General features: G+C 52.3%; 2 protein-coding genes across 3 annotated transcripts in view; one reads left to right on the top strand and one right to left on the bottom strand.

Annotated features, from left to right (window-relative positions):
• LOC117887100 (zinc finger protein 208-like) overlaps positions 1-26,694 on the bottom strand; it is an 882,934-nt gene that overhangs the window by 273,414 nt on the left and 582,826 nt on the right. The window lies entirely within an intron of this gene.
• On the top strand, positions 97-22,553 carry LOC117886960 (tripartite motif-containing protein 10-like). 2 transcript variants are annotated; one of them, XM_034789149.1, is made up of 9 exons: positions 97-588; positions 1,223-1,278; positions 8,728-9,175; positions 10,514-10,609; positions 11,023-11,253; positions 13,073-13,095; positions 14,654-14,769; positions 21,147-21,206; positions 21,748-22,553. In XM_034789149.1, the coding sequence occupies exons 3-9, from the start codon at positions 8,765-8,767 to the stop codon at positions 22,257-22,259; spliced, it is 1,449 nt and encodes a 482-aa protein (XP_034645040.1). In that variant the 5' UTR covers positions 97-588; positions 1,223-1,278; positions 8,728-8,764; the 3' UTR covers positions 22,260-22,553. The 2 variants fall into 2 exon arrangements, with proteins under 2 accessions (XP_034645040.1, XP_034645042.1); XM_034789151.1 differs by having other exon boundaries at positions 1,114-1,278.

Raw genomic sequence — 26,694 nt, 5'->3', positions numbered from 1 at the left:
AAGCTTATGCTCTAATAAATTTGTTAGTCTCTAAGGTGCCACAAGTACTCCTGTTCTTCTTTTTATGGGGATGAGAGTTTCTGCAGCAGGGTCCAAAAATCACCTTATCCAGTACAGGTGGGAGAGTGGGCCACGCTAATTGTCGCAGGCACACACCCTGGGGATGGGCCGGGGGAGTTCAAACATCAAGAGACTGGCCTAAAAAACACAATATAATTTATTTTTTTAAATGGTGTGATTTTGCGGCCAATCTCATGATTTTTGAACTCTTGAAAGTTGGCAGTACTGAACCACGGCCCTGGGCGGGGAGTGCTGAGTTGATCTGGCCGGGGAGGGGAGAAAAAAAAGTTCCATTGGTGATCACTTTCTTGCAGCTCTTAACCCCTCTCCCCGATTTTGTCCCTCTCCTTTCCTGGCCTACCACTTCACTCTGACATGACCCAGCCTGCCTCTGGGCCTCTCCCTTTATAGCTGGGAGCAGAGATCTCACTGAGCATGTTCAGATCACTCCAGCAGGCTCAGTAACAGAGCAAAGTTGCCAGCTGGGGAAAGCAGGAAGAGTTTGTCATACTGATCAATATTGCGCTGGTAAGTAACTCTACACTGCAGAAATCCAGAGTTAAGGAGGCGAGAAACTCCCAAGGGGCTGTGGTGAGGGTGAACCCTGCTCCACAAGGAAACACTGGACTGCAAAGTAATCCAGGGTAAAGTCATCCCAAAACTTAGCCACGAGGCCTGTTCCAGCTAGCCTTTCTGCTGCCCTTGATTTTTCCCTTCTCTTGCCTGAGACAGTTTGTCAAAGAATCAGTAAAAACCCATTTCGGACTCCGCTCAAACCTGATCTGGGTGAGGGCTGATGATTTGAAATCAATCCCCTGAAGGGTTACAGTGAGTCCCCGTACCCCCGCGTAGGGTGACCAGACAGCAAGTGTGAAAAATTGGGATGGGGGTGGGGGGGTAATAGGAGCCTATGTAAGAAAAAGACCCAAAAATCGGGACTATCCCTATAAAATCGGGACATCTGGTCACCCTACCCCCGCACCATAAAAGGAGTTTTCCTTTTCCTGACACGAGCATGTGATTCCTGAATATTTCCTCCCCTTCCCACTGTAGCATTTGGCCCCTCTCACTGCAATAGAGGGGATTTCCAACTACCCATCAGAAAGCACTGGATTTAAACGGAGCATTAACACAAATCCCCTTGATTCATTGTCTCTCTAAGCTGGGAATGCCCCAAAGATCCTGGAACTGCTGAGACATTTCTCCCAGACACGTGAGGTAGGAGAAATATTTTTTTTTCTTTCTTTTTGTAATCCTTCGATCCGTCTTTCAGTTTGTGAGTCTTTCCTGTGTGTGCGTGTCAGGCCCGAGCGCTGTTGCCAGGGAGCTGGGATCTCTTGTTTGTACTCTGGATGAGAATCCGGGCATCACGTGGAGAACCCGTACTAAGTACTCCACAAAACTGAGGGCCCAGATGTGGGGCTTCAGGGAGGGGAAGAGGCTCTGCTGTGGAAACTCTGCTCCCCACCCCCTAGCACGGTGGTAGGGGTCTCCAGTAGCACCAACCATTGCGTGAGAGCTTCAGCCGTTAACGTAGTCCAGTGTCTGTGGAAGAAGTTGCCACAGGGGGGCTGCTCTGCGGTCCTAGGCCCTGGCCACACAATGAAAATTAATTTCACCTCCCCAAAGTTTGCCCATTTACTTGAGATTCACGCTCACTGGGCATCTTTGTATCACTCTTGCTAGCGGATGATTAATATTCGTGCCCCTCTCTGGGAAATTGCGAGGATTCATTAGAGTTCATTATGGACTTTTAACCTTAGAGTCATAGGACTGGAAGGGACCTCGAGAGGTCATCTAGTCCAGTCCCCTGCGCTCAAGGCAGAACCAAGCATTATCAGACCATCCCGGACGGGTGTTTGTCCAACTTACTCTTAAAAATCTCCTTTATTTTTCCGGAACTGTTGGTCCTGGATCCATCGCTAGGGTTGAGTTCTGAAATGTAGTAAATGAAGGTGAAAGTTCCTCTTTTCTTTCTAAGTACAGGTCCTTTCAGTGAGAAACTTCACCTGCATATTTTAACGCCCTTCACATTTTAGGTGCCGTTTTGTGGGTAGTGTTTGAAATTGGGCACTTGTTGAAATTCTGATGTGATGGTCTCATTTTTTTTTTGGTTGGCGCGTATTTTTAAAAGAGCATTGTATACCCACAGAAAAACTGGCAGACCAGTATTTTGGGTAGATCTGGTATATTGGAAAAGGTTCAGAAAAGGGCAACAAAAATGATTAGGGGTATGGAACGGCTTCTGTATGAGGAGAGATTAATAAGACTGGGACTTTTCAGCTTGGAAAAGAGACGGCTAAGGGGAGATATGATTGAGGTCTGTAAAATCATGACTGGTGTAGAGAAAGTAGATAAGGAAGTGTTGTTTACTACTTCTCATAACACAAGACCTAGGGTCACCAAATGAAATTAATAGGCATCAGGTTTAAAACAAATAAAAGGAAGTATTTCTTCACACAACGCACAGTCAACCTGTGGAACTTCTTGCCAGAGGATGTTGTGAAGGCCAAGACCATAACAGGGTTCAAAAAAGAACTAGATAAGTTCATAGAAGATAGGTCCATCAATGGCTATTAGCCAGGTTGGGCAGAGATGGTGTCCCTAACCTCTGTTTATCAGAAGCTGGGAATGAGCAACAGGGGATGAATCACTTGATGATTCCATGTTCTGTTCATTCCCTCTGGGGCATCTGGCATTGGCCACTGTCGGTAGACAGGATACTTGGCTAGATGGACCTGTGGTCTGACCCAGTATGGCCGTTCTTATGTTCTTCTATTGGGGAGCAGTATGCAAAGAAGCAGATATAAGAAATCTTTTCTGTAAAACAAAGGCAATAATGCTTCACCGACACTGAGCATTGTTGTGCAGTTTCATTCACCCACGTTGGTAAGTTACTTTCCACAGGTGGACTGCACTAGCGTCATGCAAAATATTAATGAGATCTATAAAAGCTTAAAAAAAATACTTTGTGTAAATTTATTCCCGCAGGTCTATTCTCAGATTTGACAAAATCCCCCCTTGAAACACCCGTGTATGTCGTTTTTAAAATATGACTCTAATAAGGACAAGTTAATTGTGATAAATCAACATTTGCATAGAGCATTATTTTTCTCTATTCAGTGAGCTCTACGTTTGTTGTATTTTGTGGCAGGCCGGACATTTATATTGTCTTTCATTCTACCTTAGAGGGTGGGAGCTCTGCTCTAGTGAAGGGAAAGCCTTGCGTCCTGCTCAACAGCCATTGTTTCTAAGGCCCGGATCCACAATTTAGAACTAACTTTGTGGCCCCTGTTCCATTTTAATTGAAAAATGAATATGGGTTGGGCAAAAGTGAGAATGCTGCTCTAGTCCAGGGTTTCGGGCACTCACCTAGGACCCCTGTTCAAATCCCTTCTCCTCATCAGGCTGGAAAGTTTCCTGAAAGTTTATAAAAGGAGTCCTCATCCGTGCTGGCCATTTTGTATAGCGCTAGGTGGCCTCTGAGGACACTTACTGGGGCGGCCCAAAAGGCGTGATGGGGTTCCTCTGCCTATCTTCCCCCAGTTCCTGTTTTGCTCTGGGGCTTAGGTGGAGATAAGCATCTGCAGGCCTAGAGGGAAGCAGCCATGTATATTCCAAGGGAGAAACAGAAGCACCTACAGAACTCGTACCGTGAAAACGTACTCACCAAGTGAGGTTAGCAGTGTCAAGCTGTCTGCGGTGACTCAAAAGTGTGAGTACCAACCTCGGGGCAGGCTGTTAGGAACCAGGGCACAAACCCAACCCTGGTTGTGAGTTCTGTACATCGATTTCACCAGCCAATAATCAAGTGTCAATTCCTCAGGTGATATACCAGCCTAACTATGGAGTCGCAGACAGGCCTCGTGGGTACTCTGATCTGTCTCGCCACCCAGGTGAGCCTGCCTTTGTGCTAGATGGTCTTTTACCCCAAGAATCACAGGATTATTCAGGTTATTCCCAATCCCAAAGGACCAGTCACTTACCCCAGGTCACTTGCACCTTAGATCTCACATCAAAGACAACACTTGTAGCCACGCCTGTAATAAACTATGTACAGATTGAATAACAGGACAAGGAAATGAGAGTTATTTACAAGGTTAAAGCAGGTTATCTTACATACACAAATGAATTACAATCTTAAATTTCAAAAGATAAGAGAAGCTTCTATAACAAACAAGCTCTATATGTCTCTCAGAGCTAACCCAGGTTAAGCACTGGAGACGTCTTGCTTATGCCTAGCAAGCCTTGCCCTCCAGAGTCCAAGGAGCATAGAGATACTCAGAGTATGTCTACACTTAAAACGCTACAGCGGGGCACCTGCAGTGCTTCAGTGTAGACACTGCCTGTGCCAACAAGAGGGGGCACCTGCAGGGCTTCAGTGTAGACACTGCCTGTGCCAACAAGAGGGGTTCTCCTATCTGTGTAGGTGATCCACCTCGCCAAGAGGTGGTAGCTGGGTTGATGGAAGAATCCAGGGGCTAGGTTGGTGAAGCTACCTCTCTCGAGGGATGTAAGTTCCTAGTGTAGACCAGACCTCAGTTCCTTCTGTTTAGGGTTTTATCCCCCTCCTGCTATGTGAACTGAGCTGCAAACTCAGTTGCTGGGAGGAATCCACTTGCATGACTCAGCTCCATGCGGGGGGGGGGGGGGGGGAGGGGTGAGCTAATCAAAAACGCCTTTGTCCTCCTTAGTTCCACAGTAGTCCGTCTGGTGTCGATGGGCTTTCCCTGTTGGGCCGGACGTAAGGCTGCACATCGGAACTTCACACTAGGGCTATGTCTACGCTATAGCTTATGTTGGCAAAATTTATGTCGCTCAAGGGTGTGAATATTCCACCGCCCTGAGGGCAGGGCCGGCTCCAGGCACCAGCTTGTCAAGCAGGTGCTTGGGGCGGCCGCTCCGGAGAGGGGCGGCACGTCCAAGTATTCGGCGGCAATTCGGCGGACGGTCCCTCACTCCGCCTGGGAGCGAAGGATCTCCCGCCGAATTGCCGCCGCAGATCGCGATCGCAGCTTTTTTGTTTTGTTTTGTTTTGGTTTTGGCTGCTTGGGGCGGCCAAAACCCTGGAGCCGGCCCTGCCTGAGGGACCTAAGTTACACCGACAAGTGCTTGTGAGCACAGTGCTATGTCAGTGGAAGAGCGTCTCCCGCCGACATAACTTCTGTCGCTCACGGAGGTGGGTTTTTTTATGCTGATGGGACAGCTCTCTCCTGTCAGCATAGAGTGTCTTCACCAGGTCCAGCTGTACGTGTAGACTTGGCCTACGTAATGTCTCCCTCCTGTCTGGTGCTTTACATAGTTACAAAGGCTTACAATGCCAGTGCTCAAATATTAGTTTGCAATATGGGATACAGCTGGTATAGACTCATAGACTTTAAGGTCAGAAGGGACCATTATGATCTTCTAGTCTGATCCTCCTGCACAACGCAGGCCACAGAATCTCACTCATCCACTCCTGTAACAAACCCCTGACCTATGTCTGAGCTACTGACCTCCTCAACTTGTGGTTTAAAGGTGAGATTAATACAGGCAGCAACTTGTGAGCATTCAAATAATGTCTAAACACTAAACACATTCTTAGAGTTCTAATACCTGTTTTAGCAAAGCTAACGCAGGTGAGTCGAGCTATGTGTGCGTCAGCGTTCCACTGAGACATGGGGACCACGGCATGAGCTGGCACCTGGTCTGCCAGCATCACAAGCAGCCTACATGGTTAGGAGGTTTGCTGGATCACAGTCAGGGGCACCGAAAAAGGGGGGGCCAAGGAGCCATGGCCCCATCACTTTTTAAAGTGGGAGGGCATAGCTCTCCGACTTTTAACCTGCCTTAAGGGCAAGCGATGGGGGGAGGGGGTGGAAAGGACTGAGTGGGGGTGGGGCCTTGGGGGTAAGAGGCAGAGTGAGGGTGGGGCCTTGGGGAATGAGGTGGGGTGGGCCTTGAGGGAAGGGGCAGGGTGGGGGCGAGGCCTTGGGGGAAGGGGTGGAGCGAGGGCGGAACCTTGGGATTGAGCCCAGCTAGTGACGGGCACCCAGGACCCATTTCAGGCAGTACGGTGCGTGAAGTGATTCAGGGTGAAGGAGTCAGTCCAAACGGACGCACCAAGGAGCGTAAAATGTGCACAGGCAGCGAGACTGGGGCTCTGTTTGAAGCCAGAGGGTTCACAGGCAGCCCGACGTCTCCAAGCGACCCCAGAAGTCCCAGTATTGTTTGCCTGATAGTAGCCCCTTTGTCTTCCATTAGATCTGGTACTAAGTACCCCCAGGCAACTCCCTGCCCCCCAACAGTCCCATCACCTCCTAGCCCCACCAGTCACCCACCCAGCAACTCCACCGCTTCCAACTCCCCCACCCGCTCTGCTACCCCCACAGGCATCTTCAAGCACCCACCAACCCACCTTCCCTGGCCTCACGTGCCTAGTTTTGGGCAGACCCATGTCCTACCCCCAGCTGCTGCTTGGGGAAGGATGTATTGACCACACGCTGAAATTTCTGGTTACGTGAGAATTATTTGTAATATGCAAATTAGATCCTTACATAAATTGCAACACAAAAGTTGGCACCTCTAGAAGACATTTTTCTCCATACTAGGAGCTGCTGCAGCCTGGGTGGGACGGGACACACCTGGCAATGCAGATCCCATTGAGCGGGGCTTCCTGGGAGCCAGTTGAGGTTGAGCTGGAAGGCAGAGTTGGATGCAGAGACACTGGTCCCCATGGAGAAGGGCCAAAGCTTCTGCAGATCACAGGAGATTCATCAGGTTTAGGGGTGGGCTCCGTGGCCTTTTAAGTGGGGATAAAACTCCCTCCTCATTGGGCAGCTTGGGGGAATCTCCATGAGGGAATCATCACAAGGACTTTCTCCCCCAAGCCCTCCTGGCTTTTCGTGCAGATAGGAGTGAAATGCAGCATTTAGGCTAAACGCCCGGCAGCCCCAGCACAGAACAGGCACAAATTGGTCAGGAAGTTCAGCTCAGACACGGGGTGAACTCAGCCCTCGGTGTCCAGGCAGCTGGTGGTGTCAGTTGTTGGCGGCGTGTGTGTTCTCTCTGTGTGCTGCACCAGCTCTGGCCAGATAGCTGGTACACCAGACCTCGACTGACCTGTCTAAGAAGACCACAGAGTCAGTTCAGTAGCGAAGGCGCTTGGCCAGGTTTATTGTTAACGAAGGATGGTCCTAGTGCCCGGCAAATTCTACGGAGACTCTAAGACCTGTATGCCCCTGACAATGGACTCAGCTGAATGAGCGGGGGCACTTGCCATCCCCCCCAGCTGGACAAAGACACCCCCTCTGCAGCCCCTCTTTTATACACGGATACAAACAAGCTACGTATTGCCCCCGACAAGGTTAGTTACCACCCTACATCTTGTACCTGCTGGTTCGAACAAAACATTTTCATCCCTCATCCTGTCCTGTCCTCCCGTCCTTGTTTCACTTGGGCTTGGTGTGTTCCTGTTCCATTTCCCACCATTGTGTTTATGCCACTCCTTTATGTCAGGGGGCACCTGCATCTTTTGGAATGTGCCTACATGAATACCCTGCGCCTAGTATTTCTTGGGAGTGCCTGTGGTTTTTGCCAACTTCATGTACCTGACTTTGGCTCATAGCCTGAGAGATTAATAAGACTGGGACTTTTCAGCTTGGGGAAGAGACGGCTAAGGGGGGGATACAATTGAGCTCTGTAAAATCATGACTGGTGTGGAGAAAGTGAATAAGGAAGTGTTATTTACACCTTCTCCTAACACATAAACTAGGGGTCACCCAATGAAATGAATAAGCAGCAGGTTTAAAACAAACAAAAGGAAGTATTTTTTTTCCACACGATGCACAGTGAACCTGTGGAACTCCTTGCCAGAGGATGTTGTGAAGGCCAAGACTATGACAGGGTTCAAAAAATAACTAGATAAATTCATGGAGGATAGGCCCATCAAGGGCTATTAGCCAGGATGGGCAGGGATGGTGTCCCTAGCCTCTGTTTGCCAGAAGCTGGGAATGGGTGACCAGGGATGGATCACTTGATGATTCCCTGTTCTGTTCATTCCTGCTGGGGCCCCTGGCATTGGCCACTGTTGGAAGAACATAAGAACGGCCATATTGGGTCAGACCAAAGGTCCATCTAGCCCAGTATCCTGTCTTCCAAAGACAGGGTACTGGGCTATATGGACCATTGGTCTGACCCAGTATGGCCATCCTTATGTTCTCTTGATAACTTTGCTTTATATCAGCAGGGCCTGATTTTTGTTCACTTTAGTTCAGGCCTCAGGCCTTGAACCAGGCCCCATGTTTCAGGCTCTCTCCTTCTAGTACAGCTGGGACAGGCTGTAGCAAGAGGTGCACTGGGTTATTCACTGGGTCAGTTCCATTGAGGGAGCCGCTTCTGTGCACTAAAAGGAGAGGGGCTCAGATCGGTCTGGGTTTAGCAAGTGGAGAGGGCCGGTGTGGACACACATTGGTGCAGAAGGAAGGAAGAAGGGCTCGTGGCAGAGAGAGACTTACAGCCCCCATTATGGAGAGACACCCAATTCTCCAGAGCGAGTGTGAAACAGGCATTGCCGGTTCTCTTCTTCAATCCCAACCAACTTTATCTCAACTTCTCCCTGTCATGCCCCCACTTTTCCCCCATATGCCTCTCACTGAGCTTTTTCTCCCATCCACGTGTGGCTTAAAGGAAGAGGCCAGAAAAAACATTGGCGATCCCAGCGGCCATGGCCTCAGCAGCTCCTGTACAGGGAATCCAAGAGGAAACCAAGTGTCCCATCTGCCTGGAGTATCTAACGGACCCCGTGACCATGGACTGTGGGCACAACTTCTGCCAGGGCTGCATCAGTAACTACTGTGACAAATGGGAAGAATATGGCCCCCTGGAGTGTCCTGTCTGCAGACACCGGATCCGGAAAGGGAACCTCCGGCACAACTGGCAGCTGGGGAACATAGTAGGGAAAATTAGACAACTGGAATTAAATCCTAGCAAAGAGAATCTGTGTGAGACACACCAGGAGAACCTCGACCTGTTCTGCGAGGAGGACGGGGAAGCCGTGTGTGTGGCTTGTTGGAGATCCCCGCAGCACAGATCTCACAGAGTGCTGCTCATGGAAGAGGCTGCTCAGAAATACAAGGTAGGAAACACTCTGACGTCGGTTAATTCAATCCTTTTCTTCTCAGACTAAATTGATCTTTCCCCCCATAGGCGCCAACTTACTCAGATGCCGGGGGGGAGCTTGACCTCCGCTCCGTCCCAGGCCCCACCCCCGCTCTGCCTCTTCCCACCCCATCCCCCTGCCTCTTCCTTCCTCTGCTCCTCCCCCTCCCCCCCCCAGCGCCTCCTGCACGCCGCTGAACAGCTGACTGCAGCGGGCCGGAGGCATTGGGAGGGAGGGGCAGGCGCTGATCTGCGGGGCCTGCAGGTGGGTGCTGAGTACCCACATTTTTTTTTCCCCGTGCGTGCCCCAGCCCCACAGCACCCACAGAGTCGGCGACTCGGCGCCTATGTTTCCCCCAGGGGAGCTGAAGTTTCTCTGAGCCTCCTTCAGAGCAACAGGTTCTCCCAGTTTCCTGGATTTCCTCTCCCAGAAGCCAGCTCCATCAATAGTCCTACCCAGGGCCGGCTTTAGCAAGAGCGGGGCCCGATTCCTGGGGGCAGGGCTTGCTGCAAGGGGACCAGGCCGGGCTGGAGCCGACCCGAGCCGCGGGGGCCGGGCTGGAGCCAAGCCGGGCCAGAGCCGCTGGGGCCTGCGGGAACGGACCGCGCCTCCCCAGAGCCCTTCTCGGCCCCCACCACCCCAGCTTACCTTGTGCTGCCGGCCCGCCCCTGCTTCTTTTCAGACGGAAGCAGGGGAGGGGGTGGAGCGTTCAGGGGAGGGGAGGAGGGGGAAGTGAGCTGGGGGCGGGGTGGACAGCTGCAGCGCGGGGCCCAATTCAGCCGAATCGGCTGAATCGGCCTAAAGCCGGCCCTGGTCCTACCTTACAGAGCTACTCCCTCTGGGCTGGCACTGACGCTGCTCTAGCATTGTGCTGAGGTGTCCAGAGGAGGCGCTGTCTCCCTTGAAGGGCATTAACAATGATGGCTGCACGGTTCCGGTCAGGCCAGAGACGGAGCAGATGAGCCTGCTGCAGCCCAGATGCAGCCAAAAAGGAGGTTCAGACTGAAGAGAAAGAGACAGCAGCTCTGCTGCCGGGGACATGTGAATTATGGTGGGTTGGTAGCACCGCTACAGTTAAGGTTGAAACTGGTTTATTGTTTGAAAGCCAATCCTCGCTCTTATTCCGATTGTCTTGAAAATTCCCCTCCCTCCTGGGATTCCAGGTTAGGGTTAGTGGGCCACATTTGAAGTGGCTTGAGCCAGGTATTCCTGAGATGAGCTTTGTTACCGATGTGATGTCCTGGAAAACACAAATCCAGCGGGGAAATAACCCTGGGAAAAGAGAAAAATCAAAAGTCACTTTTCTTTTGTTAGGCTCAAATTCGGCTCCATTTGCAGAGCTTGATGAAAGAGAGAGATGAGATCCCGGCCGTTAAACTGAGCGAGGAAAAGAGACTCCTGGAACTGCTGGTAGGTGCCTTTGTTAATCGCTAGCAGATATTCCTGGGGGCATTATCAATGTTCTCCTCGCTCTGATTGATGGGAAAGCGACAGTGGGTAACTTTCCCCTTTCCGCGATGATTAGTTAGTGCTCTGTGTCAAGTAAACTCTGTTCTGGTTTACTGGAGATGAGGCCGGCAAATGGTGAAGGAAGGAGAATGTTTATTTATGAAGACAGATCCTTTCTAGGGCTAATTTGAACATACATCATGGGGCTAATAGTCAAGGTGACGCTTCCTCTCAGGTCACTTGGACCATCGCAGGCAGGCAGCATGTGCAACTCTGGTGAGAATCCTTGACCCTCCAGCTAGGGATCTATTGTGAAACGGCCTGTGACTCTCCACGTATTCCCAACCTGCCTTTTCCCTGCGTGTCCCTTACAGGAGAAAATGGAAGACGAGAGGCAGAAGATTGTATCTGTATTCAAGCAACTGCGCCAGTTTCTGGAGGACCAAGAGCGACTCCTGCTGGCCCAGTTGGAAAAGTTGGACAAGGCAATTAGGAAGAGCCAGGAAGAAAACGCCACCAGCGTGTCTAAGGAGATACCCCGTCTCAGAGAGCTGATTGATGAGATGGAGGAGACTTGCCAGCAGCCGGCCAGCAAATTCCTGCAGGTGAGACTGAGTTAGAGACCCCCCCAGATCCCTGCACAGGTATCACAGCAACAGAGTCCAGGAGCACACAGTCGGTGCATTGCTGGAATGGGAATTAGGATTGTCCTTTGGAGAGTTACAGACTCCTAGATGTTTGAGATGGAAATGCCCCCTTCGCTCAGACACTCCATGGCCCTGAGGCCAGAGCAGGGTTGCTCCCACCAACTCACTTTCTTTGGTTTTGTGCAGCCAAGGTTCAAAATTCCCAGGGGTTGCGGCTTGCACCGTTTCCCCTTGAGAGATGATTCTGTAGCCAGATACTTCTCAGATTCAGGAAGTTCGCCCTGATATTCAGCCACAACTTTCCCTTTCGTAGTTTCTTCCCCTTGTTCCATCTATCCACACGGGTCACGCTTGGCAATTCCTGCCCCTCCTTGATCTCTGGATTCTGCAGGGCAGCAGGCTGGAATATTTGAGAGCTCTGGGTTGTCTCTGCGGGAATGTGAGACATAGGCGCTGACTTTTATTTTTCCCAGGGGGTGCTCCCTGCTCTGCCCCGAGGCCCCGCCCTCGCTCTGCCTCTTCCTGCTCCAACCCCTCCCCCGAGACCCCCCGCTCGCTGCTCTCCGCCCTCCCCCAGCCGCCAAACAGCTGATCGGCAGCACCGCCGAACAGCTGTGGCCGGTGGGTGCTGACCACCCACTATTTTTTTTTCTGTGGGTGCTTGAGCCCCGGAGCACCCACGGAGTTGGCGCCTAAGATGTGCAGGACTAGGGAGGTGGGGGAAGATGAGGGTGGGGGAACAAAGTTATTGGGGCTATGGGTGGGATGAGGGTGGGAGGAGGAGATATTGTTTCTCTTCCTTGAGGGAATGACCTGTGCTGTATATACAGCAGGGTTCTCTGGTCTGGTCACAAACTCCCCACGCTCGTTCATGACCATGAGAGGAGCACAAAGAGTTAGAGAGTTTTTCAATATGGGCATGAGAGAGAGAAAGGGCCCTTCCCGTGAGAACGCTCCTGCACATTTCCACTCACAATACCATCTCTGTGGCTTTCGTTTTCCACAAATAACTGCAAAAACCCACTTGGGCATAGGCGCCAGTTTCTTCATTTCCCTGGGGGCACTTGACCCCTGCTCTGCCCCAGGCCCCGCCCCCACCCCTTCCCTCAAGGCCCCGCCCCACCTCTTTCTGCCCCATTCCACCCCCTCCCCTGAGCGTGCTCTGCCCTCTTGCCCCCCCCCGTGTCTTCTGCACACCGCTGAACAGCTGAGGCACTGGGGGGAGGATGAGGAGTTGATTGGCAGGGCCGCCCGGGGGTGGGAGGTGCCGGGGGGGAGGGGGAGGAGTTGATCGGCAGGGCCGCCCGGGGACGGGAGGTGCCGGGGAGGGAGTGGGAGGAGTTGATCGGCAGGGCCGCCCGGGGACGGGAGGTGCCGGGGAGGGAGTGGGAGGAGTTGATCGGCAGGGCCGCCCGGGGGCGGGAGGTGCCTGGGGGGAGGGGGAGGAGTTGATCGGCAGGGCCGCCCGGGGGCGGGAGGTGCCGGGGGGGAGGGGGGGGAGTTGATCGGCAGGGCCGCCGGGGGGGGGGGGGGGCCGGGGGGGGGGGGGAGGAGCTCCACTGGTGAGTGCTCAGCACCCACCATTTTTCCCCCGTGGATGCTCCAGCCCCAGAGCACCCACAGAGTCGGTGCCTGTGCACTTGGGAAAAAATGTTTATGAATAAAAGGGTCCTAGATCCCCATCTGCACTGTGCTGAATTCAGAGCGAGCCTCCTCCAGAGCAGGAGGGGCCCTCGGGATGTGGGACTGAGCTCTCTTTTCTTTATCTTCCCTCTAGGACATCAGAAGCACCTTGAGGAGGTACGTGGCTCCTTCCTGCTTTACGGCGCCGGGAAAGGACTTGGCCGCTATGTTCAAACCCCGCCTCCTCAGGGCGCCACAGCACAGCGCGTGGGGCTGGGTCACATTCGGCTGCAAATCTCGGTTGAATTTAGCATCCGGAGGTTCTCACCCTCTGCCCCGACACTCTGGAGTTATCCATCCTGCGGGAAAGCTTCTGAACCTAAAGTATTTCCTAGAGATGTCCCATCCCTGGGGGCCTGGCTGCCTCGGGGTTCTGGGGATGGACTATCGGCCTTTCACCGCTAGGGTACAGGATACAGTCCCGCCCGGGGCAGTGATCATCAAGAGTCTTTACTGCTTGAGGACTGTTTGGAGACCTGTGTGGAATGAACTGGGGAAGCGGGGAGTAGATCAAGGCTTAATTTGTGCCGCGGTTTGCCAGGGCTGAGCCCTCTAGGCTTGGCAGTTCATTGCCACAGGCAGCAAGTTATATAGCCCCATGGTGCCCGTGCTCCACCAATATTCAGGAACGTGGGATCGGCTCCACCAATGTTTGGGCTTATATTTTCAGAACCGTCCCATCCATAGGATGGATCGGGGCACCCGACCAAGGCCCCACACTTTGGGGGGCTGTGTGCTTCAGGGGGATGTGGGGTCCAGGGTGGCCTGGAGGGTTAGCGGGGGACCTGGACCCAGCCCGCCCTGCCCCGCCTCTTCCCGCCCCTGCTCCGCACCTGCCCCCACTTCACCCCTTCCCCCAAGCTCCCGTCCCACCTCTTCCCACCCCTGCTCTGCCCCCTCCCCGCCCTACTCCACCGCTTTCCCCAACCCCCTGTCCCACCTCTTCCCACCCCTGCTCCACCCCTTCCCCTCCCCATTCCATCCCTTACCCCAATCCCCTGCCCCGCCTCTTTCTGGCTTACGCCCCCTGCCCCGAGCGACTCCGGGAGCCAGTGGGGCGGAACAGAGTGGGGTGGGCTGGGGCCGCGTCACTCGCTGCTGCTAGCGCCAGACTCCCCGCTAACCCCCAGGCCGTCCTGGACCCCGTGTCCACCTGAAGCGCTGGGCCCGGGATGGTTGCCCCGGTCCATCCTATGGACGGGATGGCTCTGCATGGACCCGTTCTGGGCACCACCAAAAATTATACAAACCTGGCGCCCATGTTCATCGCCCTGGCACCTCTGGGCTCGCTGCGTCACTTATGAAAATAAAAAAATTGCTTGAGCCCCGGCACCTCTTACATCTATTCAGGGCTTAATTTGGAATGAATCAGTCCAGTTCCGGGTGCACACATGGCTACAACACTAAGACCAGCAGGGAGGCCAAGGAGTGAATTGGCCGTGGAGACTCAATTCCTGTTTTGCCCCAGAGCCGGTCTCTCCAGGCCAGAGCTGAAGAATATTAATGGGATCTTCAGGGGGAAGGTTGTACGGCCACAGCCTGTGCTGCACCTGCTCTGAGGCTGGGAGAAGCCGAAGAATTATAATTTCAGGCCCATTAGAGCAGCAACTTTCACTGACGACAAATGATGACGTGTCACTAAACGAAATACCAGAATGTGACATTTTCTCTCCAGGTGTGAGAAGGGGAAGGTCCAGCAGCCCGTGGAGATGTCTTCGGAGCTGGAAAAGAGACTCGGAGAGTTGTCTCAGAATAATAGTGCTCTAACGGAGACTCTGAAGAAGTTCAAAGGTACCAAGATGGGATCGAGGAGCGAAATTGGGATGAGTCCAGAGACTGTGGGAGAAGATTGGGCTGCATTAGTAGGAGTGTTGCCAGCAGATCCAGGGAACTGATTATTCCCTTTTATTCATGAAGCCACATCTGGAGTATGGCATCCAGTTTTGGACCCCCAATACAGAAAGGATGTGGACAAATTGGAGAGAGTCCAGCGGAGGGCAATGAAAATGATTAGGGGGCTGGGGCACATGACTTATGAGGAGCGGCTGAGGAAACTGGGCTTATTTAGTCTGCAGAAGAAAAGAGAGAGGGGGGATTTGATAGCAGCCTTCAACTACCTGAAAGGGGGGTTCCAAAGAGGATGGATCCAGACTGTTCTCAATGGTAGCAGATGACAGAACAAGGGGTAATGGTCTCAAGTTGCAGTGGGGGAGGTCCAGGTTGGATATTAGGAAAAACTTTTTCACTAGGAGGGTGGTGAAGCCCTGGAATGGGTTACCTAGGGAGGTGGTGGAATCTCCTTCCTTAGAGGTTTTTAAGGCTTGGCTTGACATAGCCCTGGCTGGGATGATTTAGTTGGGGATTGGACCTGCTTTGAGCAGGGGGTTGACCTGCTGAGGTCCCTTCCAACCCTGATATTCTATGAAATTATGAATCCATTCAATAAGAAAAGTGAAGCAGACAACCTGAACAAATCCAGCAAGGGTTGAGTTATTCGGTCACCTTTAGTAAATTATTTAGGTCCAGGTTTAGCAAAATGGCCAAATTTTTGGAACCTCGGTGTATCTCGTCCAGCTGCAGAACTGCAGGGCGTGTACTGCAGAACTTCTATTGTCCACAGCTGCAGGTGGAGTCCGTGGGACCTGCAGGTGCCCAACCCCTCTGTGAACCAGGCCCCAGGTGCCTAAAGTTCAGCATCCAAAATGTAGACCCTAAATTAAAGGCCACTATTGAAATTGGGACCCAGCCCATCCTTGTGCTCTGGCCCCGTGTACCAGCTAGTTTGGGCCAAAGGGGCTGTAGGAAAGATGCAAACCCCTCTCCCATCCCGAGGGAATCCCTCTAGTACAGAAGCCACTTGTTCCTGCTCCACAGCAGCTGCTGGCACAAGGAGTGTGCCTGGGCATGGAGTGGAGTTGGTGAGGGCACACTGGAGCAGGGAGGGGGTGGACCGGGATAAAGAGGTGTCACCAGGATGAAGTTGTTTCTCATATACTCTGCTGGCCGGCAAAGCCCCATAGAGGTCGCTGACACAAGGATGCAAATCTGGCTGGATTGCAGGACTTCCCTGTGCCAAGCTTTGCATTAGCCACTGAATAGGGAAGACCCAACCTGCCTCCCCTCTATCTCTTTGCCAGGGCAGGGGTGAATCTGGCCCATTGAACTGAACCTCTTCCTGCCTCAGTTTCTGCATTTGTAAAAGGATACAATTCTTTGCATTTCAGTCTATCCAGGGTGAAGACCCCGTTTGTGCCGAGCTCAGTAGAGACATTGAGTAAACACACCTAAAGTTTACAACAAAGGACCCTGATCCTGCAATTTCTTAAGCTCCCATTAATGTCAAAGTGTGGCAAGTCACTTTCATGCTAAAGTCTTTGCAGGATCTGGGTCTAGGTTAGGACGAAATGCAGCGGGTGAATGTGACACACCAGCTGGGGTCTGGGGGTGGGAGGGAGAGGATGAGGGAGCCGTCAAGCTTTCTTACAGCTAATATTTCCTGGCATGTGGTGAGGGTTAATGGAAGTGGATTCTGTTGATCTGAGAGGCCAAGAGGAAAGAGAATGTTTGGGATTAGCTTTAATTAAAGACTTGAGTGTGTGTCTGTCCATCTCTGTCTGTTTCTCTCTCACTATTAAACCAAAGTTACGTCAAGTCAGAGTGGGGGTTGTAGAGAGATGTTTGTGGAAGATTATAATTTAGCGACACTCCCTCATAGGGGACAGGATTATGAATACAGGAATTTAGAGATGTGCCCTGGAAGCTGGGGTGGAGAACTCAGTGTAGCTGTGTACAGCAATTGGGGCGCCGGAACACGGGGAGCCGGGGGCCAGGACCCTATAGCTTTTCACCGGCCGTAAGGGCGAGCGATGGGGGTGGAGAGGAGTGAGTGGAGGCGGGGTCTTGTGGAGAAGAGGCGGGGCCTCAGGGAGAATGGCAGCGCGAGGGCGGGAGCTCGGGAAGTAGGGTCGGTGTGTAGCCCAGTGGGTGAGCTTGCTTTCATTATATTTTGCTTTGCCTTATATTTAGCAGTAATGCATGGAACCTACAGGCCTGTATCCTGTCAGACATTAGCTTCAGCAAGTTAGCAGAAGGCTTGAGGCCTATGAACTTTGCACAGATAAACGGCCAACGGAAAACCCCAAATATTGGGGAACTGAAAATAGAGTGTTTAAGGGGAAGTTTTGACCACAGGTACATGGTTTAACCACAGAAGCCTCCTGGCAATGAACTGACATGTGTAACAGGTACATGAGCTACATTTGCAGACACCTAACCACTAACGGGCCATGGCAACAAACTGACAGACATGATAATAAGTTGAGAATGCATGGGATGCATTGTCCTAGGGATGGGGGTTCCACGACCACCACTCCCAAGAGGAGGAGATGGGTGGTGGTGGTCGGGGACTCCCTTCTCAGGGGGATGGAGTCATCCATCTGCCGTCCAGACCCAGAGACTCGAGAAGAGTGCTTCTTGCCTGGAGCTTGAATTCAGGATGTGGCGGAGTGTCTGCTAAAACTGATCAAGCCCTCAGACCGCCACCCCTTCCTACTTCTCCAAGGATACTGCCAAGAATGACCTTGAGGGGGTCACTGCAGACTATGTGGCTCTGGGAAGAAGGACAAAGGAGTTTGAGGCAAAAGTCGTGTTCTTGTCCATTCTCCTTGTTGAAGGAAAAGGCCCAGGTAGGGACCATCGAATTGTGGAGGTAAATGCTTGGTTACGCAGGTGGTGTCGGAGAGAGGGCTTTGGATTCTTCGACCATGGGATGTTGTTCCGGGAAGAAGGATTGCTAGGAAGAGATGAGGTCCACCTAACGACGAGAGAGAAGAGCATCTTCGCAAGCAGGTTTGCTAACCTAGTGAGGAGGGCTTTAAACTAGGTTCGCTGGGGAACTGTGACCTAAGCCTAGAGGTAAGTGGGGAAGTGGGATACCGGGAGGAAACATAAGGAGGAGGGTGCAACAGGAGAGGCCTCCTGATTCATACTAAGAAAGTAGGCCAAGCGGCTAGATATCTTGGTGCCTGGACATGAACGCAAGCAGGAAGAATTGGAAGTCCTGGCACAGTCAAGGAACTATGATGTGATTGGAATTGGCAGTGTAACTCACATGACTAGAGTACTGTCATGAATGAGTTCAGGAAGGACAGGCAGGGGAGGAAAGGTGGAGGAGTTGCACTGTATGTAAGAGGGTGGTATGATTGCTCAGAGCTCCAGAATGAAACTGGAGAAAAGCCTGTTGAGAGTCTTTGGGTTAAGTTTAGAGGCGAGAGCAATAAGAGTGATGTCTTAGTGGGCGTCTGCTATAGACCATCAGACCAGCAGGATGAGGTAGACAAGGCTTTCTTCGGACAACTAACAGAAGTTTCCAGATCACAGGCCCTGGTTTTCTTCGGGGACTTCAATCACCCTGACATTTGCTGGGAGAGCAATACAGCAGTGCACAGACAATCCAGGAAATTTTTGGAGAGTGCTGGGGACAACTTCCTGGTGCAAGTGCTGGAGGAACCAACTAGGGGCCGTGCTCCTCTTGACCTGCTGCTCACAAACAGAAAAGAATTGGTTGGGGAAGTAGAAGTGGGTGGCAACCTGGGCAGCAGTGATCATGAGATGGTCAGGTTCAGGATCCTGACAAAAGGAAGAAAGGAGAGCAGCAGAATACGGACCCTGAACTTCAGAAAAGCAGACTTGGACTCCCTCTGAGAACTGATGGGCAAGATCCCTTGGGAGGCTAATATGAGGGGGAAGGGAGTCCAGGAGAGCTGACTGTATTTTAAAGAAGCCTTATTGAGGGTGCAAGAACAAACCATCTCGATGTGCAGAAAGAATAGCAAATATGGCAGGCAACCAGCTTGGCTTAACAGAGAAATCTTTGGTGAGTTTAAACACAAAAAGGAAGCTTATAAGAAGTGGAAACTTGGACAGATGACTAGGGAGGAGTATAAAAATATTGATTGAGCATGCAGGGGTGTAATCAGGAAGGTCAAAGCACAATTGGAGTTGCAGCTAGCAAGGGATGTGAAGGGTAACAAGAAGGGTTTCTACTGGTATTTAGCAACAAGAAGAAGATCAGGGTAAATGTGGGACCCTTACTGAATGGGGGAGGCAACCTAGTGACAGATGATGTGGAAAAAGCTGAAGTTCTCAATGCTTTTTTTCCTCGGTCTTCACAGACAAGGTCAGCTCCCAGACTGCTGCACTGGGCAGCACAGTATGGGGAGGAGGTGAGCAGCCCTCAGTGGTGAAAGAACAAGGTTAGGACTTTTTAGAAAAGCTGGACATGCACAAGTCAATGGGGCCAGATCTAATGCACCCAAGGGTGCTGAGGGAGTTGTCTGATGTGATTGTAGAGCCATTGGCCATTATCTTTGAAAACTCGTGGCAATCAGGGGAGGTCACGGAAGATTGGAAAAAGGCAAATATAGTGCCCATCTTTAAAAAAGGGAAGAAGGAGAATACGGGGAATTACAGACCAGTCAGCCTCACCTCAGTACCTGGAAAAATCATGGAGCAGATCCTCAAGGAATCCATTTTGAAGCACTTGGAGGAGGAGAAGAAGGTGATCAGGAACAGTCAACATGGATTCACCAAGGGCAAGTCAAGCCTGACCAACCTGATTGCCTTCTATGATGAGATAACTGGCTTTCTGGATATGGGGAAAGCAGTGGACTTGGGCTTCATTAGTAGGAGCATGGCAAGCAGATTGAAGGAAGTGATCATTCCCCTCTATTCGGCACTGGTGAGGCCACATCTGAAGTATTGTGTCCAGTTTTGGGCCCCCCACTACAGAAAGGAGGTGGACAAATTGGAGAGAGTCCAGCGGAGGGCAAAAAAAATTATTAGGGGGCTGGGGCACAAGACTTACAAGGAGAGGCTGAGGGAACTGGGCTTATTTAGCAGAAGAGAAGAGTGAAGGGGGATTTGACATCAGCCTTCAACTACCTGAAGAGGGGTTCCAAAGAGGATGGAGCTAGGCTTTTCTCAGTGATGGCAGATGACAGAACAAGGAGCAATGTCTCAAATTGCAGTAGGAGAGGTATAGGTTGGATATAAGGAAACACTATTTCACTAGGAGGGTGGTGAAGCACTGGAATGGGTTACCTGTGAAGGTGGTTGAATCTCCATCCTTAGAGGTTTTTAAGGCCTGGCTTGACAAAGCCCTGGCTGGGATGATTTAGTTGGTGTTGGTCCTGCTTTGAGCAGGGGGTTGGACTAGATGACCTCCTGAGGTTTCTTCCAACCCTAATCTTCTATGATTCTATGATATATGAACCTATAGAAAAAAGACACTCCAACATTAGTAAGAGGAGGAAATACAAATAAGGAAAAGGGGGAAATTCCCTACTAAATATGCATTAAATATAGCAGCAGCAGAGTAACATATGGTAAAAATGGTATCCCAGCCTAGGGGCAGTAGGAGAAGAAGATGTAGTTCTTGGGAGGTGTCAGAATGATGGCCATGGGTGATGATGAAGAAGGTGATGGTGATGAGGAAGACGATGGGTAACATGTCAGGTTATTCTGCAAGGGATGGTGTGAGTATGTGGGTGTGTAGATGTACATTCTGTAGTATCTCTATCTCCCTTACTGAGTTGGGGTGTTTGTGACTGTGCTAAATGTATTAATAAACTATATTTGTAATAATAGAGGAGTTCCTATAGTGTGAGTGTTGCAACTATGCACATTGGGGTTTCCAACTATATAATAATTTGAATAATATTGGGCCCGGTCTTGGGACAAGAACCTGCTAACCCTCAAAGTGATAACTGGGGATTCTTAAGTAATTAATATATATATTAAGAGAAGATTGGAAGACGTGTTGTGATCGGCTCAGTCTTAACTGATGAAGGACCGACAGTCTACGCAGTCTATATATATAATTTATAGATCGGGTTACAGATTGGGGAGGGGAGAGGAAGTGGCACAAGGGGGGGAGAAGGGGGGCAAGGTCACAGTTTGGGCACTGGTGCCCCCCCCCACACTTTTAGGGAGAGTCCTTTGCTCCTGACAGCAGTTCACCCCAGAAGCTCTCTAGGTTGTTTTAATAAAAGTTCTATTCTTTTGTCATGCACTGGTGTGTTGTTTAATGAACTCCAAGATCATTACAAGGGTGTTGTTTCAAACATGAAAGCGTGCTATCTCATCTCTTCTGTCCCTTCCCCCTCCAGACACTCTGCCATCTGAACTGGAGAAAAGAAGAAGGGAATCCCTAGGATTGCACAGACAGGGTGAGATTGCCGGTGGAGATGGTCTTCAAGTGAAGACAGAAATTCCATCAAGACACTTTCATGAACCCGGAGCCGAAGTTACAAACCAAACTAACAGTGTTCCTGACACACGTCCCATTCACAAATAAAATAGAGAATTGTAACTACTAAGGTGACCCTAAGCTCAAGTCATATGAACAATCCTGACACCAACCTTAATACCGAGTCCATGCCCACGCCAAGGAACAGAAGCACTCTCACGAACCTGCATCCAAACACTTTCCTCTAACCCCGGTAGGGTTGCCAACTTGGTAATACTTAAAAACCGGACATTCCAGCAGGAGTGCCAGAACCTCCCCTGCCCCGCCTCTTTTCCCTGAGGCCCCTCCCCTCCCCCGCCTCTTCCCCCCAAAGCCCCACCCCACTTCTTCCTCCTGAGATCCCTCCCAGGGATCCAGGACTGTCGCATCCAGCACCAGGCTGCTGGGGAATGTTAGAAATGGTTCCAGCCTCCCCCAGGGCCGAGCTCTGCCCCTAATGCTCCGATTCTCTCTCTCCCCAGTGAATGTGACTCTGGATCCAGACACAGCTCATCCCGAACTCATCGTGTCAGAGGATTGGAAAAGTGCAAGATGGGGATTCACAGAGGAGGATCTACCCTACAATCCGGATCGATTTGACATTTTGCCCTGTGTGCTGGGCTGTGAGGGATTCACCTCGGGGAGACATTGCTGGGAGGTGGAGGTGGGGGGTGGGCGATTCTGGGCCGTGGGGGTGGCCAGAGAGTCTGTGAGGAGGAAGGGATGGATCAGCCGTAGCCCTGAGGGAGGGATCTGGGCTGTGGAGCGGTGTGGAGATCAATACCAGGCTCTCACCTCCCCTGAGACCCCCCTGCCCCTGAGCCAGGCCCCCAGCAGGATCCGGGTTTCTCTGGACTGTGAACGGGGGCAGGTGACATTTTTCGATGCTGAGAACCAGGGCCCGATCTTCACTTTCCCGCCCACCTCTTTCATTGGGGAGAGAAGCCTACCCTGGCTCCAGGTGGGGAGATCCTGGCTCAGACTGTGGCCCTAAGACACAGGGGGGAAATATCCCCCCTGGGGACTCTGAAGTCAGCCTCTCTAGCCTCAAACGTCCTCGTCTCCATGACCCCGGCGCCTCCATGGGGGACAATGGATCGTCAAACCGTAGAGAGGAAGCAGCGATGGAGATGGAGACGTCAGGTTTTGCCCCTCTAGACTCTGCAGCCTATTTCTCACTATCCTCCATAGTCAGGAAGACTCTGGGATCCCAGTTCAGGCACTGAGATACTGGGGAATAGCCTCCTGGGAATTAAAAGATGGGTTTCTTTAGCCACCATCATCCATGTCTCCAAGTCTCCATGACCTTGGAGGACTCCTTTCTCCCCATTCTCCTGGCCTCTCCTATCTCTCACCCCCTGAAAGCTCATCCCTCTCCTTGCCAGCACTAGGGGTGGGAATGGGGTGGGTAAAGAACCACTGAAGCTGCAGGAAGAGCAGAGGGGCCCTGAGGGACAGGCCAATGTGGGGGTTGCGGGGGTCACAGTGGGGTGTGGGGCAGAATTGCACTAGTGCCAACCTCAAGAGATCAACAATTTTGAGACTGCCCTATAAAGCGTGAGTTTTTAATAAAACATCATATGTTTTTTAGTCCGTCTTTTGACTTTTTACCTGCCCTCTCCTCTCCTGCCAGTGTTTGTGGGATAATTTCAGGTTACAAAGTCAACCTTTAATGGACAGGCACATGCCTGTCTCTCGCTGGCTGTTCCGATGGAATTCCCATTTCCTTGCTTCCTAAGTTAGGGGACCTGCCATCCATCCTCCATTACGGTCTTGACTCTCTTCCTTCTTAGGCAAAGTCTGTGTCTTCACAAAACTCCGCAGTGGCACGGCTGTAGTGCTTCCAGGGTAGACACTCACTCCAGTGATAGGAAGGGGTCTCCTCTCACTGTAGTTAATCCACCTTCCCGAGAGGTGGGAGCTAGGTCCACAGAAGAATTCTTCCATGGATCTCTGCTGGGGATTAGATCTTCTCAGGGCCGGCTCTAGCTTTTTTGCCGCCCCGAGCAAAAAGAAAAAAAGGGCGGCCAGACTGCCGAAGCAAAAAAAAAAAAAAAGGCAGGGCGGCCGGAATGGGCCATCCCAAGATTGGCCGGAAAGCCGCCCCTTACAATGTGCCGCCCCAGGCACGTGCTTTCTCGTCTGGTGCCTGGAGCCGGCCCTGTTCTTCTTAACTCCATCACTCAGGGGTGTGGGTTTTTCATAGCCCTAATCAACCTAATTGCATTTTGATCTAACTTTTTAGTACAGACATGGCCTAAGCCAACTCTACTGACAGCACAGCCCCCTAGTGTAGATGCAGCCTACACTGACAAAAGGGGTTTTGTTCTCTCTGCAAACCACCACGATCAGCCCAAAGTTGGCTATGCCCCCAAAAGCCCTTTTCCATCAACAAAGGTGCATCGATCCATTACTGGAGGTTTTGTCAGCATAGAAATGTCAGTCAAGGGCGTGGGTTCTTTTCCCACCCCGACCGACCCACCTATGCCAATGTAACTTTTCACTGTAGACCAGTCCCTAGTTTATCTTTGAGAAAAGAAAAGGATGGTAAATAGTGTGAGAACCACTGACCTGCTCAATGCATCGCGAGTCACACTCGCACATAGAACGTATAGTACTTGGTAGGGTTGATGAGTGTGTACATATTGGTGAGTTAGATGTAAATATACAAATAGTAGTTTGTAGGGTTGATGAGTTACATAGATATTATTAAAGAACTTGACATCAACGCCTGCTTTCTGAAAGTAGCTGCAGAAGAACATGTCAGGTCAGGGGGAGGGGGTGGCAGAGAAAAATGGGGATTGTACATTATATGCAACAGCAGGAGAGAAAGATGCTTTCTTGTTATCAATGCCAGTGCTAGCCCATTGGGGGCCCTAAACAGGAATATTCCCCCCACAATATTAAAACAGGCACGTTCTTATAATAAAAAGTGGATAGGGAGCCCCCCTGAGCGGCTTGGGGCTCGAAGCTCTGGTCATTACATCTGGGTAGATTCCCAAGTTCAGGTAGTACTGCCCTAAAAGAACACATAACATATTCACAAACCGGTATTGCCATGTAGACGGGAAGGGGGGAACTGGTGTGGGGACTGGGGAGGCAGAATGAATTGCTGGACGGGGGGACAGGCAGATGTGGGGGTGGCAGGGACACAGAATTAATTAAATAGGGGTTGGGGGGAGAGTTTGAGGAGAAGCTAGAAGCCCTGCAGGAGCTGGAAGTGATTTGTACCAATCTGTGTCACTGGATCTCATTGATATGCATCCGAAGAAGTGGGCTGTAGTCCACGAAAGCTTATGCTCTAATAAATTTGTTAGTCTCTAAGGTGCCACAAGTCCTCCTGTTCTTTTTGTGGATCTCATTGGGGTCTCCCAGTTACAGCTCCTGCTGCAGGAGCCAAGATCACCTTCCTTTATAACTATGGGGGAGAGTTGGCAACAATCATACATGGGAAGGTGCCCTCTCCCCAGCACAGACCCACCCGGCTGGGGGAGCAGCCGCTGCTCCCTTCGGGCTGCCAGATCCCTATGGAGGAGGCAGCAGCTTGTGACTCAGGCCGAAACACGGAGACAGATGGAGCGCACCCTCCTCTCGCTGAGCAGGGACCAGACACAACAGTTACTGAATCAACTCCCCCCATTCCCCTCCCCGCCAGACCCCCAACCCTGGAGGGATCCATCCAGCGCTGGATTAAGGCGCTGGCAACCTAGGCAAGAGTCTAGGGGCCCGATTTGCGCGTGTGTGAGGGGGCTCAGAGAAGCTGCCCTTGTCTAGACTGGTAGAGGCAGGGTCTGGGGCAGGGGGCTGCAGCGCGCTGGGTTTATCGCTAGGACCCAGGAGCGGCTGGGAGGCGGCTCTGGGGGGAGCGATCGCGGGGGTCAGTCCCGGCAGCAGGAAGTGACTCGCAGCCGCTCCCAGGCTCCTGGCGAGATCCCCGAGCCCCGGCGGCTGGTGCTGGGAGCCCGGAGCCCGGGCTGCAGCCGGGAGAGGGGAATCTCCAGCAGGGCCCTTCCCGCTGCTCCCCAGGAGCCTCTCCCAGGGCAGAGCCCCCAGCCCGGCCAGGCCCCTTCCCGGCCCGGCCCCTGCCCCAGGGGGGCCCCCTCGGAGGGAAGGTAAGAGAGACCCGCGCCCCCCCCGTCACCCCCGGGCTGCAGGGGGAGGTTTGGCCCCAGGCTGCTCCCGGGGCCCGGGAAAGCTGCCGCCAGCTCCCGGTGTGTGCGGGGCGGGGGGAGCCGGGCCGTGCTGGGGGCTGGGACAGCGACACGGGGGCAGACGGGGGTGGGAGCCGGAGTCACCTGCTGCCCCAAATCTGGTGCTTTGTGTTCCCAGCCCCTGGCCGCGCTGGTGTGAACGGAGGCTGCTGCTCGGTGAGATCTGCTGGCACCGCCCTGCCCGCACCCTGCCCCCCCCCCCCGGGCTGACAAGCAGCTCCCGGCTGTTCCTGGGGGGTGGAGGGACAGAATCTGGGCAGGGGCCACACTGAATGCACGAGGGGGAAGGGGTGTTACAACAGCTTGGGGAAGGAGCGGGGCCCAGGGGCCAAATCAAGGACTGGGGGTAGGAGTTGGGTACAGGCACTGCCAGCCAGGGCAGAAGGGGAAACCCGGGGGAGGGGATAAAAGTCCCCCCAGAGGGGGTGAGCCAGCTGCAGTGATTGCAAAAATGGGGGGGGGGGCAGAGGGGCTTTTCCTGCCCTCCTTTTGCAGGATTTTAGCTCCTGTTTCCCAGGACTGTGTCCTTAAAGGCCCAGTGCATCGCAGTGCCTGGGCAGGGCCCCTCTCCCCTCTTCTATATGGTGTATGCTAGGCAGATTGTTGACTTTCCCTGGACAAGAGGCAGGGGAATGGGAAATGATAGAGGGGATTGGCCCGGCAGATGATGGATTATCTCCACAGGCCCCCCCCACACACACACGGTAGTTTTGCAATCTGCAGTCTGGGCTCAGTGTTACAGAAATAACACTGCAAAGAGCCTTCCAAGATGGCTTCCGACTCCTTTAAAGACCCTGTTTAATCGATATTCAAGACAAAGGGCTCTGGGAGGGGCGAGCATTGAGAAACTCAATTCTCCTATATTATTTCGAAGGAGGAAAGAAAAGCTAACCCCCACCCCCCTTTCTCCAACCCAATGCTCAGAGCCCAGCACCCCACATTTCAGCCCTAGCCGAGCCCATTGCTGGTCCCGGTTCCTGCAGGCACCAGCCACAGAGCGACCTTTTAAGGCTGGCAGAAAAACGCCGCTAATCCGTGCTAGACACTGGGATCCTGTCACAAAAGCAGGCACAGAAAACCCAGGGAGCTCGGGTGAACGGGAGCCAGAGAGGACGGTGACTTTAGGGTGAGCGGCTTCTGTCCCAGGTCAGCTTTGATTCCCCCAGGGGACATCCCTGGCATAGTCCCCATTGTCCCCAGCCAATGCTGTGGCCACCG

Source organism: Trachemys scripta, chromosome 14 (genome assembly GCF_013100865.1).
Source record: "Trachemys scripta elegans isolate TJP31775 chromosome 14, CAS_Tse_1.0, whole genome shotgun sequence".
NCBI lineage: Eukaryota > Metazoa > Chordata > Testudines > Emydidae > Trachemys > Trachemys scripta.
Note: the sequence above shows the minus strand (reverse complement) of the source record. Positions and strands in the feature narration are given on the sequence as shown.

Bases quoted from the DNA above. Each gene is read 5' to 3' on its own strand.
- LOC117886960 (XM_034789149.1), top strand. From the start codon at position 8,765: ATGGCCTCAGCAGCTCCTGTACAGGGAATCCAAGAGGAAACCAAGTGT. The intron at 9,176-10,513 runs GTAGGAAACACT...TTCTTTTGTTAG, and splicing joins AGGCTGCTCAGAAATACAAG to GCTCAAATTCGGCTCCATTT. The intron at 14,770-21,146 runs GTACCAAGATGG...TTCCCCCTCCAG, and splicing joins GACTCTGAAGAAGTTCAAAG to ACACTCTGCCATCTGAACTG.